Raw genomic sequence first — 16,715 nt, 5'->3', positions numbered from 1 at the left:
GCAAGGGCCATTTAACAAAAGCGTACGGTTAACGTGTTAATTTGTCTATAGCTCTTTATTCTTCAAAAACGCAATATATATGCTTATATATATTTTTGCATTCCGAAAAGTATTTAAAGGCTATCGAGGTGTTAATTACTCCAGTGTGCATTACAGGCATTAACGTTGCATTGTAGTTTTCCAGTTACAAATTAAAGGAAAGAATGCTGCTGCCCTCAGTGATCACCATATTGTTAGTGTCATATACGCAAGCTTACTCGGCACTTCAGGATGCTCAGGTTATAGCCGAGTTTAAACGAGAATCGGAATTGAACCATACCAAGATAGTCCGTGAATTGGTTCATCGTGCAAATTGGGCATCAGTGGGCACAATTTCTACAAATGGCTACGTGAAAGACTATCCCATGGTTAATATTATCTCGATTGATGACAATAACGAACAAAAGGTCTCTACAGGAGTTATTCGCTTTTTGCTAACCGATTTGGATTTTACGGGCAACGATTGGCAAAGCAATAACAAAGTGACTTTCATGTTTACTGATGAACAAACCTTAAATTGCAAAAGCTATAATAAGGATCCTATGGAGCCGACTTGTGCGCGTGCTATGCTTAGTGGACAAGTAACAAAGGTGTGTTACGAAACTCTTACTGTTTATATTACATACCTACATAATATGCTAAATTTTACAGATGGACAAAGATTCACCGAAGTACAATTCTTCACTAAGAGTGTTTATTGATCGTCACCCGGCAGCTGAAAAGTGGATAACCAGTATAGTATCCGATATACTTAACATTTGAAAAATAATCAATATCCCAATAACTAATTTTTCAGGACATCAATTTTACCTTTGTGAACTGGATATTCAAAATATATTTGTGCTGGACTTTTATGGTGGACCACATCAGGTCAATGTCTCTGATTACTATGCCATCAATATTTAAGCAAAGGAAGAATTATGTTAAATAATAAGTACATATTTCGACTGCTGTATTTTAATGAACAAACTTATTTCTCTAACTTCTATGCCATTGATATTTGAGCAATACAAGAAAAGTTTTTAAATAAATAAGAAAATATATCAAAATTGTTCCACAGTGACAAGATAATTGAAAATTTATTTAAGTGTATAATTTATTTGTTAACGCTTAGTTATACTCAGCGGTTTTTATATTTTTGGATTTTAATTACGATTGTGCACCTGGCATCACACACAAAGTGGCATCTATTTTTTGCAGATGGGGCAGAATGTCACGCAATTTGGAGCGATAGCGGACATCTGTAGCTACTGGATTGTGTTCTAGGTATATTGTTTGTAGTGATTTGTTTATCTTCAACACTTCCAGATTTTTCCAGTTATCGATACCATTATCATTCAACCATATTTCCTCCAGCTGCTCTAGTGCTTCCAAATTGCTTATTGTCTTCAATCTATTCTTGGCAAGATCGAGTGTGTCCAAGTTTTTATTGCCGGACAAATTCTCAATGATTTCAATACCATTTTCTGATATATACAATTCTTTCAAGTTAGTAAGCTTCTCCAAATTTTCAATCTTGATAATACGATTTGCTTGAAGACTCAATATTTCAAGGTTTATTAAAGTATCGAGATTTTCAATTTTCGCTATTTTGTTCTTGCCTAGAAATAGCTGACGCAAATTCACCAAACTTTCGATATTTTCAATCTTCTTCAACTTGTTGTCTCCAAGTTCTAACATCGTAAGATTGGTTAGTATGCCAATGTTTTCAATGAAGTTGATTTTGTTTGCCACAAAATATAATTTTTGCAGTTTGAGTAGTTTGTCCAAGTTCTCGATTTTGGTCAGTCTGTTGAAGCTGAGGTCCAGAATCTCCAGATTCTCCAGTTCATCAAGATTCTCAATTTTTGTAATTTGATTATCGTAAAGCTCCAGCTCTACAAGGTTCTTCAGCATTTCCAAGTTCTCAATTTTCTTTATAAGATTCCAACGCAAATATAATCGCTCAATATTAATTAGAGGCTCAAAATTCTCCAGTTTGTCTATGCGTCGATGATTCAAATCAAGTTCATAGCATTCAGGATCGATCATCACAATTTCTTCAATTGATGCCACCATCTCGCCAGGAATTATCTGCATACCAGCTGTTGATTTGGTGTCCCGATTTTTGGCCATTGCATTATCACCGTCAGCCATATTCATAAAAACGCTTTTACTATGTAAGATTTACAAATTTACAATGTTTTAAATGCCGCCTGGCCTGCTTGTAGATTTTCCTGATGATTTTTTTTTTACACAAAAGTGTTTGCAGTGTTGTAAAGTTGTGAAACACACGATGCCTCAGTGTTGTAACAACACTGTTGTTTCATTAACGCGATTAGTACGCTGCTAATTTGTATATCGCTATTGTATTCGTGAATCAATTATTTTTTATGATGTTTGTCTTAGAAACTTTATATTTCATATTTATAAAACAAAAAATATTTTATTTATTCTAGTTTTCATCTTTAATGCAGTTGAAAGATTCGGTAATATTAAAATTACGCGATATTTCTGGTCAACGTACTACTGCACAGAATATTTTACACTACTCCAACACTGAGTGCGACATTTATAGTGGTTTAAACAATTTTGACATTGTAAATATGAATTAAACTGACAAATGGAGTATTCCATGTGATTTATATTAGTTGATTTGTTGAAAAATATGTAATTACATTTATAAGCAAAGCACGATGTCGACTGGATTAAAGTGCCGCAATTGCAATTCCAATGAAATCGAAGAAGACAATGCGCGTGGTGACCGCGGTATGTTTATTTAATGTAATATGCAATATAAATTAATACTTATGATCATTTTAATGTCTCGCCGTATAGTGTGCATGAATTGCGGATCTGTACTTGAGGATTCACTCATTGTATCAGAGGTGCAATTTGAAGAGGTGGGTCACGGTGCCGCCGCCATTGGACAGTTTGTTTCTGCAGAGTCTTCGGGCGGTGCTACCAACTATGGCTATGGAAAATTTCAAGTGGGTTCCGGCACAGAATCGCGAGAAGTCACGATCAAGAAAGCAAAGAAGGACATCACACTGCTTTGCCAGCAGCTCCAGCTAACGCAGCACTATGCAGATACTGCACTTAATTTCTTCAAGATGGCCCTTAGTCGTCACTTAACCCGTGGTCGAAAGAGCACTCACATCTATGCAGCTTGCGTCTACATGACATGTCGCACTGAGGGCACTTCACGTAAGCTAGATTCGATTGGCTTGACTTCAAATCATTAATTCCTTATAACTAATCCGAAGTGTTTCTATTTTGCAGATCTACTCATCGATATCAGCGATGTGCAACAAATTTGCTCGTACGAACTTGGACGCACCTATCTGAAGTTGTCGCATGCCTTGTGTATTAACATACCATCCGTAGGTGAGTTGATGGTTCTATTAAATTGATTATAGCATAGTGGCAAGTGTATTGAAGTTGATCATTATAATATTTTACAATCCTGACATCATACAAATTTAGTGAACCAAGCTCTCACATGAATATTAACCCAGCCAGTTTATGTAGGTCTTTTGGTTTTATTATTTGCATTATGTATATTTCATAGAAAGAATCGAATGCGATTTATTTGTTAATAGTCGTGGTACAGAATTAAAATAATTTCTTATATTATCTATTTGTAAGAATTTCATAATGTTCTTTTAATGTGGAAATCAGCATCACCCAAAAAATTAGTTTTATTATTGGGTACCAACTGAAAATAGTGTTAAATGATTTCCATTCAGATAGAAAACGGAGTCGAACATCAATTGCATGTTTTACGTTGAAACAACTTTCTATCAGAGCTCGCAAATAACTGTCGACTATTTCTCGTTGTCTGCAAATAAGTAACTTTTCCTGACTCTTTACAAATCACTCAGAAACCGATTTATGGGTTCTTGTAAGAGCTTGCACGCGCTCAGAGCGAATCAGTTTTTTTCTATTACGTTTTGTTCTGGTTGTTCCAAGACCGTTTTGTCGTGTTCATTGAAGCAAAAAGTCTTTTGCGTATGTGTTGGTATACACTCACATACATAGGCAAGGAATTCAAGTCTCTTGCTCAGAGCGGGAGAGTAAGAACTTTCTCGGTTGTTCTCGCAGCGAGAGCGCAGGAAGAAAAACGGTCAACAGTTATTTTGCGAGCTTTGCTTTCTATTCATTTATGCTTTAATGTTTGTTTATATGTAGGTATATGTATATTTATCATGGCTTTCAAATTCGTATGCATATTTCAACATCTTAGATTCTCATTAAATTAGTGGAACATTTTTTTTCGATCTTCCGATCATGAGAGAAATAAGAATTCTTTGTGACGCTTTTGGCATAAATTTCTTTTACTTGATTTGTTATTCTTATATTGATTGATTGCCCGGTGAATAATTAATTACTTCTACGATTTTTTAAGTTTAAGCTTGACCCTACCAAATGCAATATAAATAGCATTGCTCTACGCTTATAAGTAGTTGTTAATCATCTTTGGAATTACCTTTTAAATTTAAAACTGTAATTCACCAAGAGATGTGTGTGCATTTAGATCTACATATGTACTTCAAACACAGTAGCAGTTTATTTCAATAGATAGGTGTGGTGTTGCACCTACATGTCGCTCGCTTGCCTAATTAACAAAGAAAAGTAGTTTTCTTTTACTTATGACTGTCTTCAAGTAAATGATGGGAATAATAACTACATATATAATGTTAATTTCGCATTTCTAAACCTCCAATTTGTTTTGATGCATTGCACTGAAACCCCATGAGTTCCTATTATGTGTGTGTTGTAGCTGAATCTGCCTCTTATGATGTTGCAGATGGTGTTGTGTCTGCTGTCGATAGTAGCAGGCGCCTTGCCATTCAGCGCAGTATAGCTGCGCGCATCAAGTGTTGCTTCCATCACTGTTGCTTGTTGGGGCGTTGTTCATTAATAGCATTTCATCTGAGCCATTATTGGTATTGCTGCTACTCCCAATATCAGAAGAGACACCACTACCATTAGCAATAGCCTGTGTGGATCCTGCAATGGCAGCGCTTACTGAGTTGGTGGGCGAATTGAGTGCAGTAACAACGGTAGTGGGTCCATAGAATATTAATTCAGGTATTTGTCCACCCTGCACTCCAGTGCCATTGGTACTCTCTGAAGAGCATTGAAATTGGAATGTAACGTTGCCCATGAGTACTTCTGACATGCCCTCCTGGCCAAAGAAGCTCAACTCATTTCCATCAAGTATAACTGAGGCCGTATAATAGCATTCCGGTTCAATTTGTATGGGGTTCTCAAAAAAATACATGAAAAGTGTTGCTTGAACCATCCGAAAAAAAACTTCGTATCATTCTCGGCTAGAGTGCGCCCTAGACGCTTTAGTTCTATCTTCACGTTATAGTTTGCAGCTCCAGTGGAAGAGCCATATAGACCAAAGCCTACGATGAAAATTCTAAATAAATGAAATTATATTCATGAGCATCTGGTTAACTTTAATGTTTTGATATTACGTACCTTCGATCTACTGAGAACTGTATGGAATCACAGCGTCCCCGATATCGCCACTGGTTTGAACGATAGGCGCATGACTGAAAACGGTGACAGACTTGAGTTTTAAGTCCTGCACGTATTCTCGTAGGAAAACTCAAGCTGGGCTTTTCTTTGGCTGTAAAGTGTAAGAACATATCAATTGTCTCTTGGGATGTGAGTATGCCAGTTTGAGCTACGCCATTCGCAAATTCTTCTAGACTCATGGTCGGTATGCGTATCAGATGAAGTGCGTGACCTAGCACTCGCCGTTTGTTTTGTGATGTTTCGTCGATACTCATTTTTTCACATGCATTTATAGCCCAATTGAGAGCGGCCTCGAACAAGTGTATCTCTTTGCAATTTAAAGTTTCACGCGATAAGATTGATTCAAATGTCTTCAGGTCAATGTCCACAAAGTCTTCGGATTTAACTGCCATCTCGGCCTGGGCATCGATTACTTCCCAACAACGCTGCATCAGTTCGGACTCCTCAAAAAGGCGCGATTGACTGAGAAGTAGACAGGCGTTTTTTGCCGTCAGCTTAACTTCGAGGTAGTTAACGCAAGCACGCGCCAAATGTGGAACAATATATTTTTTGGCAGCGTATAACGTGGCCAATATGTGCTCGGGCTCTAGTTTGATTTCGTCACAGTACAGATATCTGTTGCAAGTTATTAAAAATTGAGGTGAGCGGTTCATAATTGTGCCACAATAGATGGTCTTGGAACGTACCTTAAAAGTGTAAGAAAAGCCGTTGGTTCTACATCAGGCACTTTGATTTCTTCCTTGTTTTCCGCCAATCCGCCGTAAAACATGGCATAGAACACAGAGCTGCCAGTGGCAAGAATGTATTTGTGTGCAGGAATTGTTTGATTCGGATCGAAATCTAGAAAGATATACGACATACATTAACATCTTTAACAATTGCTCATTACTTAATAAGCCACACACCAAAATCACCGCCCACAATGAACCTCACATCCGACAACAGCTCATTGTTGAACATTGCTGCATTGCGCTCCAACACTGTCGCCTTGCTCGCTTGCCAGTTTGGATCGGCAGTGTCGATTGCATTCGAGGCGCCGACGGCGGCATAACTGGCGTTGCTGCCAGCCGCACACACGTAAGAGCCACTGCCACTGTTGGATGTTGACGTTGTTGCATTGGTCGTGCCACCTGCAACCGCGGCTATTGAGGCAATTGTTGCAATGTCAGTTGAACTGGAAGGTAGACAGAATGTGGTGGAGTTGCTATTGCCACTGTTGCCGCAAGTTAGAGTACTTGGCGATGCCAGTGGTGAGGATGGGGCACTAATGGGCTGCGTAATCTGTATGTTGTGATCAGTGGCACCGCCCACTGAACTTATCCCTGGGGAGGTGATTGCGGCTCCACGTTGTTGTGGCTGCTGCTGGTGATTGTGCGGGGGTGAGTGTAAGAGACCGTTGCCATTGTTAAGTGTTTCCACTGCAATTGACGAATTATTATAAATATTGTTAATTATAATCTTGTTACTTTCATTTATGAAATTTTGTGATATATCTTAACTAAGTATAACTTTAACAATACTGGTCTTATTTACTACTAAAATCACAAGTGTACATGAGTATGTATGTACATAGTAATGTGTGTGTTTAAATGAGAATAACACTTTTGGGGAAAATCGATATGTCTATAGAGACGCTTCAGCATTTCAGTGTCTCAGCATCAGAATATTCTAATAAATTTTCTTACCATTTATCCAACCACCGTTTAGCTGCGAGTGCGACATAGATTCTTGATTTCGTTTGCTACTACTTGATTTTAATGAGAATCGATTCAAGGCGTTATTATTATTGCTACTATTAGTACTAAGGTTATTGCTGCTGCTGGCCATGATTGTAGTTGCCGTGACTTTTGCGTATGTTACTTGATTATTTTCTTATTTATTTCTGATCGAAATGTTTAAACACAATAATATAATATGTAGACTTAGCTGTTGCACTTTTATTTCAGAGGTTCTTGCCAGACAAACATTTGTTTTTCAACCAGTCACAGTTGTGCCATTGTAAAATCTATGTCTGTGTATCGACGCATATTTATCGTCTTGACAGAATTTGCATTTTCCATTTGAGAAGCAGACCGATAAATTGGTGGTGGTTTGTCGATAGTTATTTGGTTATTTGCTTTTTTATTTCTGATCGAAATGATTCAATGCAATAAAATAATATGCCACAACTGCCACACAAACATCTGTTTTTCAACTATTCACAGTTGTGTAATTGTAAAATCGATGTGTCTCGACGTACATTTATCGTCTAGAGAGAATTTGTATTTTTCATTTAAAAAGCAGACCGATAAATTTGTGGTGGTATGTCGATTGTCAACTAACCATACACAAAAGCGATGTCGACAGCAGTGATTCGCTAGAGAGCTGCCGTGTGCTATAGCAGTCAGCTTGTAGGCGTGTGTCTTGAATTTAAATGAGATAATGAGCATTTCGACTGCATATCAGTTTCGCAAGCTTTTCAGAGCATTATTCATAGATTATATCACTGCGGCAGGTAATATGTATTTCCATCATGCCGATTGGAAACGAGAAAATTGCGTTCGCACATTTGTTAGGATAGCACAAATGTGCGAACGCAATTTTCAATTAAATATATATCAGTGTACGTGACACCCAAATTTTACCACAACCTTGTACAGCGTTATGTATTTTGCCTAACTTAATTAAAAATTCGATATTAGGTATTTGAGTTTAATATGTATATTGATTGTTAGGAAGTATGGCCATCAATATGAACTTGAAATTGATTTGGTCATCGCGCTGAAGGTTTGTTTATTTCTTTGCATTCACACATACGAAGCACCGAATTTGTACAAGTATATATAAGTATACATATATAGTATCATAAAACCAGTTTCGAAGCCGTTAGAGCCAAAATGAAAAATTTAACACGTATCTGAAGATCTTACTAGTGTGGCAAACAGTATTTATTTGGTGGTCTAACTTCCTAAGTCTTACATATATTTTATACTTACTATTGTAAGATCTAGGCAAGTGTTCTTCGGCAGGAGGCTGCTCCTCGTTTTCAGAGTCAGGAAGTTGGGACTCCGGTTCATAGTTGTGCGCATAAGCGCTGCCCCAATGACCGCTAAAGTCGTCCTCTTCGAGCGTAAGCAAGTGATCCAGCACCTTCACACCCCGCTCGAGGGGGCCGTGAATTTTGTTGATTAGCTCGGACAGACGCAGATTGAGGCCGTAATGGACACCGTCGAGACCTCTCGGCGTCGGTGTTGTAATTGCCCAATAAAAAAGGTGACGTCCAAGATGACTGCTCAGATGGTTCGCAAATGCCTCGATCATCTTCGTAGTTTTATTACAATCTTGTGTGGCATATTTACATTTACTAGCTTCCCTTTTATTTTCTAGTGCACTGCAACTAATTAAAAATAATGCGTTGTTGTATTACGTAATAACTCAATCTACAGAGTTAAACCCTGTATCTCTGGCTGACTATTGCCTTGTCTTGCCTGCCTTGCCAGTTTTTTTTAGTTGCTGGCCACTATGCACTTTCTCTACCAGGTTCACTTCCCAAATGGATTTCCACACGCATTTGGTCTTTTTGATTACCTACAGGAAGTCGACAAAATTTTCTCGGCCTAGCCTCTTTTAACATCATGCAATATGCTTTCGCTGTAACTTTTGCGTTTCTTATCGTGCAGAAAAATTGTTTTTTTGGGCTTCTGCGGGTATAAGATGCCTTCGGCTGTCTAGAGGAATTATGCAAGCAGGTAGTTTTAATAAAAAACAATTCGAAGTCAACTACAAATCCAAAGCCGTGGCTAGCGGTCCGTTTTCTTACAGATTATATATTGATATCAATAGATATATTTCCATTTTATTTATATTTTTCATTTTCGATTTGTATACGTTGTTTAAACTTTGTGTTTATGCACTTAAAATTTGCCGCTTGCATTAACATTTGGTGCCCTTTCTTAATTTATGTACTTTTTGACTGCTCTGACATTGTTTGCATTCCGCATTTCATTGCCTCTTTAATTGTAAGTGTCGGCTCACATCAGCCGTACGTAGACACATCAGCCGTACGTAGACACATCGCACATAACAAAATGACAGAGAACAGGCATGAAACGAGGAAAGACTCAAAACCACAGAGTGACCCCAAAATATAGCTTGGCTTAACACTTTCGATTTGTATTTCCTCATTATAAACGAAGAATAAAGTAAAAATTCACTTTTCTGGGGTTTAGGTGCTCTACTGTATTGTTTTTCTTCGTATTTCATGAATGCAACAGCAAAACATTTTTGCAAACGTGAATCAGTTTGCTGATTAGCAAATTCTACCAAACAGCAAACTTATATTATCGCGAGCAAGAAAAATATTTAATAACATAATTGGATGAGAAGCTGTCCATATTAAACTTATTTGTGACATATACATTTTTGCTGAATGAGCTTTTGTAATATCAATGGGAAATGTTTTTTTTTTTTATGCTCAAAACAATTATCATTATTATTAAGCTGGAGTGGATTCTCGATTGTCATTTGATCATTTGAGTGTCATTGTAGGTCAGTATAGGTAAAAACCTTTATATCTAGTTTCGAGGGCCCTAGGGAATTGTGCAATCTGTTGGTCTGTCATCTATCGGGCGGACGGTAGCTTGACTAAGACATGCGGCTTATACGGTTTGATTTGTAGATAATTTTACGAACATTAGTGGGCATTTTTTTTTTGTAACAATTTACTCGTTTGTATACCCAGTATTTATTAAACCTACAGAAAAAGGGTGCGATAATTATGGATAATACAATATACCATTTGGAGTTTCAAAACCATGCTATAACCGCTATTTACATGTTTCTCGATAAGTAAATCTTTATGCAATCCTTTCGCAAAATTGCCGTAAAAAAAGGAAATATATTAACGTATATTGTTTATGAAATGGTTATTGCATGGTAGCGCGGAGTCGGTATCTTCGGACTTTATACAGCTAAGCACTCTCACATGTTAATATTTCTTTACAAACGTTTCTATGCATTTTTTTTGTAAGTCATGATGCATTTAGTCTAATGACTTGCTGACTTTAATTTTTTGTTGCACAACTTTTTCACACTAAAAATTATTTTGCAATGAAACTAAAAATTCTCCTGCTATTTACTAGTGGCAGATTATTCTCCATGTTTTGTCTTTGTTTCATTTATTTATGATATATATATTGTGTTGGAGGAAAAACTTGTTTTGGGTTTCGATAATTTAGTTACTTAATTTCGTATTCACTTCGATCATCAAGCAGTTTGAGTTGTCATTTATTTTGTTGTTCCGAAAACGTATTTCTTATTATAATTTGTTCTTATTCCAACGTATAGAAGCGTTATTCGCACATAGAATATTAAGCAGACACGGGAGACAGAGAGAGAAAGAGGAAAAATTTGAATTCTTTTTTCCAACTATTTTGCACGCAATGGAGTATTTGTTTAATGGTATTGATTTTGAATTATGTAGTTTAAAGAAATATAAATTCATATATTTGCTTGACGCATACAGTTATATTGTTTCTGGTATTGTTATTAATATTCTTTTAAACAAAGCCGGTAACTTGTTAATTACTTTTGGATTGAGTATTTCACATGTACTTAGGTAGTCAATAGGAATTCACTTTATTTAATTAAGTATGTGTATAGTTAGTAAGTTTATAAGCGCCACTTGTATTAAATTTAATATTTTTGTGAATTAGTTAAATTTGAATCCAAAATTCTGGAATTTGCAATATTTCAACCATTTTCAATACTTCAGTTTTTATTTGTCTTATAATCAGCGGTTTTCAGCCTGACGTGATCTTTGTTTATAAATATTTTTAGCATATACATATATGTACATATATATATGCTTTCTTTAGCAACGGCAAACTGGGTGACCTTCATTTAAGACATGGCTAAAACACACATCTTAATTTTAAAAATGATTGTTGCCATAATATAAATATATATTATACTTTTTTTTGACAATATAGAAAAGTTACCGAGTGAAATTATGACTTCACTTTAACAAATTTATTATTGTACTTTGTTAAGTTTAATTTTGTCACGAACTTAAGCTTAATTGTGTAAAAATTAAAACGTAAACAAAACAGCGCGCACTTTGCAATTATTAATATTTGTACAGCAAATACAAAAGTACGAAAAAATAATAATTTTTTACATATACTTTTGCGCATGCGCGTCGATTACACTTGTGCTCACGAGTCAACGAACGAATTCGTAGTGCCACGACTTGACGACAACCACGAAACACTTACCTCTGGTCGAGACGATGCGACCGACTTTGCTTTGACTGTCTGTGAGCGACGACGATCTATTGCCTTGAGAGAATTGAGTTGTGTGGTGTCGCATGCGATTTTTGATTATTTTTTTTCACGTTCGAAATTTGTAGTAATTATTTATGGGGTGTGAAGAGAGGTTGTTTACTTTTTGAATTTATTTCCTTTTGGATACAACTGCATGGTCTACGATTTGAAGATATATTTTCACAATTAGTTCAAAATTATTTGAGAGCGGGACGAATAATTCCTTAAGTTATCTAAATATAATTCCAATGAAGGCATATATATATATATATATATATATATATAGGCTATATTGATATAATTAAACTACTGGATAATCGTTTGATGTAAGCCTACACAATACCATTTAACGTTTAATACCAGTCAAATTAAATAACACTTAAGCCAACGTAGGTCTGCGTCGTCACATTGCAAATGGTTGCCAAAATTGCCAGTATTTTACAAGTACAGAAAAGTGTTCATGAAGACAATGGGTGCGCTTTTTTTTTTTTTAAATGAGATGCGTAACAGATAATTGCTGTCATGACAAAGGCAAAAATAAAGTTTAAATAATAATAATTTTACTGGCTACCGCAGTTTCTGCAATAAGAGGCATTGGACGGATGGCACTGGGACATTAAGAAACCATTAGCAACAGCAGATATCGTGAACGCCACCCTAGAATCCCACTCCATAATAGTCTGTCAAATGGTGGGCAAACGCTTGGAGCAGTAACTGCAACAGCTGCTGAAGATGAGTGGTAACAGCACAAGAAGGGTCAATGCAGTCGCAGCGACAACAGCATCATTTTTCAAGTGGAACACTCAACGGCAGTTGCAGGACCATCGAATAAGGGGGGGCACGAGGGGCGAGAAGTGCCTGAGGAAAGGCATGGCTGCTTGGCTCAAATATGCGCATTCATTAGGGTTTAATAAATTTTTTTCAAGTACTGTTCGTGGACTTTGTGATAAGCTTTCGTCCACGGGATTGTTGTGGTTGTAATTGCTGTCGGCGTTTAACAGCTGCATCAGTGTGTCAAGCTGTTGTATACGTACACAAGTGTCAGCTGGCTAAGAGACAAAGGGTAATGTGTGATCGTTTTAGTTTAAGGGAATAAAACTAGTTGCCCTACTTAACGAACGCACTTCTGGTATCTCTCAACACATACTCAATTCGTTTAAAACAAATTACAAATTAACAGCTGATGATCATTTTTCAAATACATTGTACACTTTACTATATGGAACTCTTCAGACTTTTTTTTTCCAAAATATTTGTCTCGTCTCGCATGACACAGATCGTTGCAAGGCAAGGTTATTTATGACTTTTGAAGATTCATGACTTTTATTTGGTTTAAGCATTTTTGTGTTTTGCTTTTGACTGTTTTTGCACACTATCCTCATTTACGAGTACTAGTGCCCTTTGTTCCAACCTTATTTGTTTATTTCCTAAGAGCTTTCAATATTTATTGCACATTGCTGTTACACCTCCTGACTTTTATTTCAAATTACTCGCTGTGAATGATAATCTTAAAAGTTGTCGCATGCTATAAATGAACTCTCTTTTTAATGCTAGTCGAACAGTAGATCGTTATATGACTCTCCCATTCAGTGCTCACGGTCAGCGTATTGTAAAATTTGAATGAGTTAAATATACTTGCTCGTAAATACTTGAAACAGTCGGGTTAAAGCTTGTATTTCGGCAGAGGCAACTGCCGCATGACGCGACTATTGGTGTTTCTCAATTTTATTGGTAAGCGCCGTTTTGAAGGTCACTAAACAAGTTCTTCTACTGAAGCGCGTTATCATTTTGCGATGGCAATGAAGAGCAACAGCTTGTTGTTTAAAGTTGCTTTTGTATATTTAATCGACAAGTTCCTTATTGCATACATTTTTCTGCATTACAGATCCCTGTCTTTACATTATGCGCTTCGCAAATCGACTTCAACTGGGTGCCAAGACCCATGAAGTATCAATGACTGCGCTTCGCATTGTGCAGCGTATGAAAAAAGACTGCATGCATTCAGGACGTCGTCCAACAGGCCTTTGCGGAGCAGGTTTGTTACCATTGAAAATTATACACTCATTTGATATACAAAATTTGTTTCTTTGTAAACCGTAGCTCTACTTATTGCCGCCCGTATGCATGAGTTTAGTCGTACTTTAGCAGATGTCATTGGTGTGGTAAAGATACATGAGTCGACACTCCGCAAGCGTCTTTCCGAGTTTGCCGAAACACCCTCTGGCGGCTTGACTTTAGAGGAGTTTATGACCGTCGACTTGGAACGTGAACAGGACCCGCCCTCATTCAAAGCTGCACGCATTAAAGATCGCGAGCTTATACAAAATGTTAGTCAAACTAGCTAACAAATATGGCAATCACTAAAACTTCTAATTTTTATTATAGATGGGCATTCACGAGTTGACGGAGCTGCAAAAGCAAATCGATGCTCATTTGGAAAAAGATCTTGGTAAATATACTGGCAACATTATGCGCCAATTGACAAAAAGTAAAGGTAAAAAAGAAGAAAAAGATAACGTCACGGATAATGAACTCGAAATAGAGGATTCAATGCAATTCATAGAGCAATCGAATGCCAAGGTGATTAAAGAGTTTATTGCAAACAATACAGACGATACTAAGCCCCAGGTGGGCATGACAGCTGTTATCGAAGGATTGCGACCTGACATTGAGGCAATTTGTCGTGTCACGCAGCACGACCTCGAAGATCTGGAACGGGCCAAGCAGCCAATCGAAACTGAACTGTTCATTGATGATTTGAATGATGAAGAGCTTGATCAGTATGTACTGACAGAGCAGGAGGCGGTAACTAAGTCAGATATGTGGAAAAATTTGAACGCCGAGTATTTGCGAGAGCAACAAGAGAGGGAGGAACGCTTAGCAAAGGAACGTGAGGAAGGCAAGCCCGAAAAGAAAAAACGAAAACAACGGAAAAAAGTTATAGGGCCTTCCTCTAGTGCTGGCGAAGCAATTGAGAAAATGCTGCAGGAGAAGAAGATCTCAAGTAAAATTAATTACGACATACTAAAGACCCTTACAGAAGGTATGGTCACGTTATCTGAAGAGGCAGAGACTTCTTCTGAGCAGGCCAAGCCCAAAACAGAGAAGCTTGAGCGAGCATCTGTTATTTTAGAAGAAAGTCCCATTGCAGGCAATAGTCGCAGCAAATCAACATACGACATACCCCCCGGACCTAGTCGAAAACGTCCGAAGGTCGAAGCGGCTTTATCGGTCAGTCTTATTGAGCAAGAAATCGAGGAGAAACCCGCAGTAGCTGTGGATGCAGGTGACTAATACAATCATATGTCTAGTTAGAACACGTTAATTGATATTGTTTAACTTTTATAGATGACATTGACTATGATGTCGAGCCGGATGATGTGGATGCCGATGCCGAGCCCGAAACAGAGGCTACATTGCAGGACATGCTCAACAAGGGTGCTGCGGATGAAGACGATGATGAGTACGGTTACGGCTTCGAGGAGGAGGAATATTAGTTTTTACAATGTACTAGGAACAGATTTTTTATATTTGCATGCTCGTGTCACACATACAACACATTTACGCACAAATAATATTACAAAAAACAGCTTCTGGAGTAAATGATCTTAATTTTCTAATTGGGCATGGATGCTTTGCTAAACCGCATTTAAATTTCGGCGCTATTAAATGTTGAAAACCAGTTAATACGACGACGCAAACAATAATGAAGTACAACTCATAACATAATTAAATTAAGCTTTGAATTCTCCCATTTTTTTAATTCATTTTTCATACTATTCGCGGCACATGCTGGTCTGCTCGGCTTTGTTGCTCTTTGTGCGTTAGCTGCCATTAAATTATTGCTCCCTCTTGCCTTGCGGCATTAGCGCATCCATTTACATGTTTAAGTCGTGTTGCCATTGCCTTCAGGCTCAAGTGGAGCAGACCACTCGCTTCTCTGTTGTTAGTTTGGTTCTAATTGTTGGCGCTGTCGTGGCGCGCCTCTGAGTGCTGCAAATAAATATTTCACTCTTAATCATGTTTTGCCCTTACAGTGTGTTGTTTTTGCTTTTGTTCCTCCTGTTGCTACTACTGTTGTAAGTGTTGCACTTCAGGCGCCCAGTCAACTAGCCGACCAGAGACGGTGGTGCTCAAAGAAATTTTCTACGTTTCGTAGACATGAATGCTTTGCGCTCCAAGCTGACCTGATGAGTGTCCAAGGGTCCAACAAAGAGTTTTTAAGTCTTGAGAGCCCTTTCCTATGCAATTTTAAAGCAATTATTAGTTGATTGCAGAAATAATTTGTTTTTTACATTACTCGTATTTTTTGGAATTTGAAAAATTATTTTCTTGTATTGTTTTAAGAAGTTATAAGTGAAATCAGTTGTTACCTGCATGGTGTGTATTGCAAAACCAAAAAATTAATTAGAATATATCCATGAACAATTCCATAAAAATTAATTTTACGCGGTAATAGTCGACATGCACTGTGTAGTAAAAGAACTGCAATCAAAAAATTGTTAAATTCGTCTGTGTATTTTCACTCATTTGATTTGAGTTCAGAGCATTAATGTGCACTGGACATTGAATAGATAGTTACGCTGTTTAAGGACTAAGGCATATTTTTCTGCATTTAATGACCAGCGGATTATTTGCATAAGCTAATAATTAATAAAACGCACGTCCACTAGGAAAAGGTGGCGGTGGGCGTAACTTGGCCTAACTGCTAATTGCATTAACTTCAGAAAATCATATCAAATTATTGCATATGAGCGACAGCCAAATAGATAAGGTTTTTCGTAGGGATTTAAAACTAAAAAATTATTATTTAAAATCTACTCATATGATTGCAGACATTTG

General features: G+C 37.2%; 4 protein-coding genes across 4 annotated transcripts; 2 read left to right on the top strand and 2 right to left on the bottom strand.

Annotated features, from left to right (window-relative positions):
• The first annotated feature begins 18 nt into the window (after positions 1 to 18).
• Positions 19 to 1,121, top strand: LOC133838788 (protein CREG1). The gene is made up of 3 exons (XM_062270014.1): positions 19 to 629; positions 691 to 772; positions 836 to 1,121. Exons 1-3 carry the CDS (start codon positions 204 to 206, stop codon positions 943 to 945), a joined length of 618 nt encoding a protein of 205 aa, XP_062125998.1. The 5' UTR covers positions 19 to 203; the 3' UTR covers positions 946 to 1,121.
• LOC133838787 (protein phosphatase 1 regulatory subunit 7) lies at positions 482 to 2,293 on the bottom strand. The gene has a single exon (XM_062270013.1). The coding sequence runs from the start codon at positions 2,179 to 2,181 to the stop codon at positions 1,189 to 1,191; it is 993 nt and encodes a 330-aa protein (XP_062125997.1). The 5' UTR covers positions 2,182 to 2,293; the 3' UTR covers positions 482 to 1,188.
• Positions 2,294 to 2,547: 254 nt separating this feature from the next.
• Positions 2,548 to 15,476, top strand: LOC133838784 (transcription factor IIIB 90 kDa subunit). The gene is made up of 7 exons (XM_062270009.1): positions 2,548 to 2,787; positions 2,857 to 3,225; positions 3,301 to 3,405; positions 13,759 to 13,908; positions 13,974 to 14,200; positions 14,259 to 15,159; positions 15,222 to 15,476. The coding sequence occupies exons 1-7, from the start codon at positions 2,715 to 2,717 to the stop codon at positions 15,368 to 15,370; spliced, it is 1,974 nt and encodes a 657-aa protein (XP_062125993.1). The 5' UTR covers positions 2,548 to 2,714; the 3' UTR covers positions 15,371 to 15,476.
• LOC133838783 (BTB/POZ domain-containing protein 6-B) lies at positions 4,547 to 9,342 on the bottom strand. Its single transcript, XM_062270008.1, is given in 7 exon segments — positions 4,547 to 5,299; positions 5,301 to 5,336; positions 5,338 to 5,449; positions 5,512 to 6,186; positions 6,258 to 6,411; positions 6,477 to 6,989; positions 8,547 to 9,342. Coding segments are annotated over 7 exon segments (2,220 nt in total). The 5' UTR covers positions 8,872 to 9,342; the 3' UTR covers positions 4,547 to 4,894.
• Positions 15,477 to 16,715: the final 1,239 nt, after the last annotated feature.

This window comes from Drosophila sulfurigaster, chromosome 2R (assembly GCF_023558435.1).
Source record: "Drosophila sulfurigaster albostrigata strain 15112-1811.04 chromosome 2R, ASM2355843v2, whole genome shotgun sequence".
NCBI lineage: Eukaryota > Metazoa > Arthropoda > Insecta > Diptera > Drosophilidae > Drosophila > Drosophila sulfurigaster.
This window is presented reverse-complemented; position numbering and strand designations above follow the sequence as displayed.

What these genes read in the sequence shown, in the direction of transcription:
- LOC133838788 (XM_062270014.1), top strand. Translation starts at nt 204, where the DNA reads ATGCTGCTGCCCTCAGTGATCACCATATTGTTAGTGTCATATACGCAA. An exon ending in TTAGTGGACAAGTAACAAAG is followed by an intron (nt 630 to 690) that starts GTGTGTTACGAA and finishes TAAATTTTACAG; the next exon opens with ATGGACAAAGATTCACCGAA. An exon ending in AGCTGAAAAGTGGATAACCA is followed by an intron (nt 773 to 835) that starts GTATAGTATCCG and finishes CTAATTTTTCAG; the next exon opens with GACATCAATTTTACCTTTGT.
- LOC133838787 (XM_062270013.1), bottom strand. Translation starts at nt 2,181, where the DNA reads ATGAATATGGCTGACGGTGATAATGCAATGGCCAAAAATCGGGACACC.
- LOC133838784 (XM_062270009.1), top strand. Translation starts at nt 2,715, where the DNA reads ATGTCGACTGGATTAAAGTGCCGCAATTGCAATTCCAATGAAATCGAA. An exon ending in TCGCACTGAGGGCACTTCAC is followed by an intron (nt 3,226 to 3,300) that starts GTAAGCTAGATT and finishes TCTATTTTGCAG; the next exon opens with ATCTACTCATCGATATCAGC. An exon ending in AACAGGCCTTTGCGGAGCAG is followed by an intron (nt 13,909 to 13,973) that starts GTTTGTTACCAT and finishes TGTAAACCGTAG; the next exon opens with CTCTACTTATTGCCGCCCGT.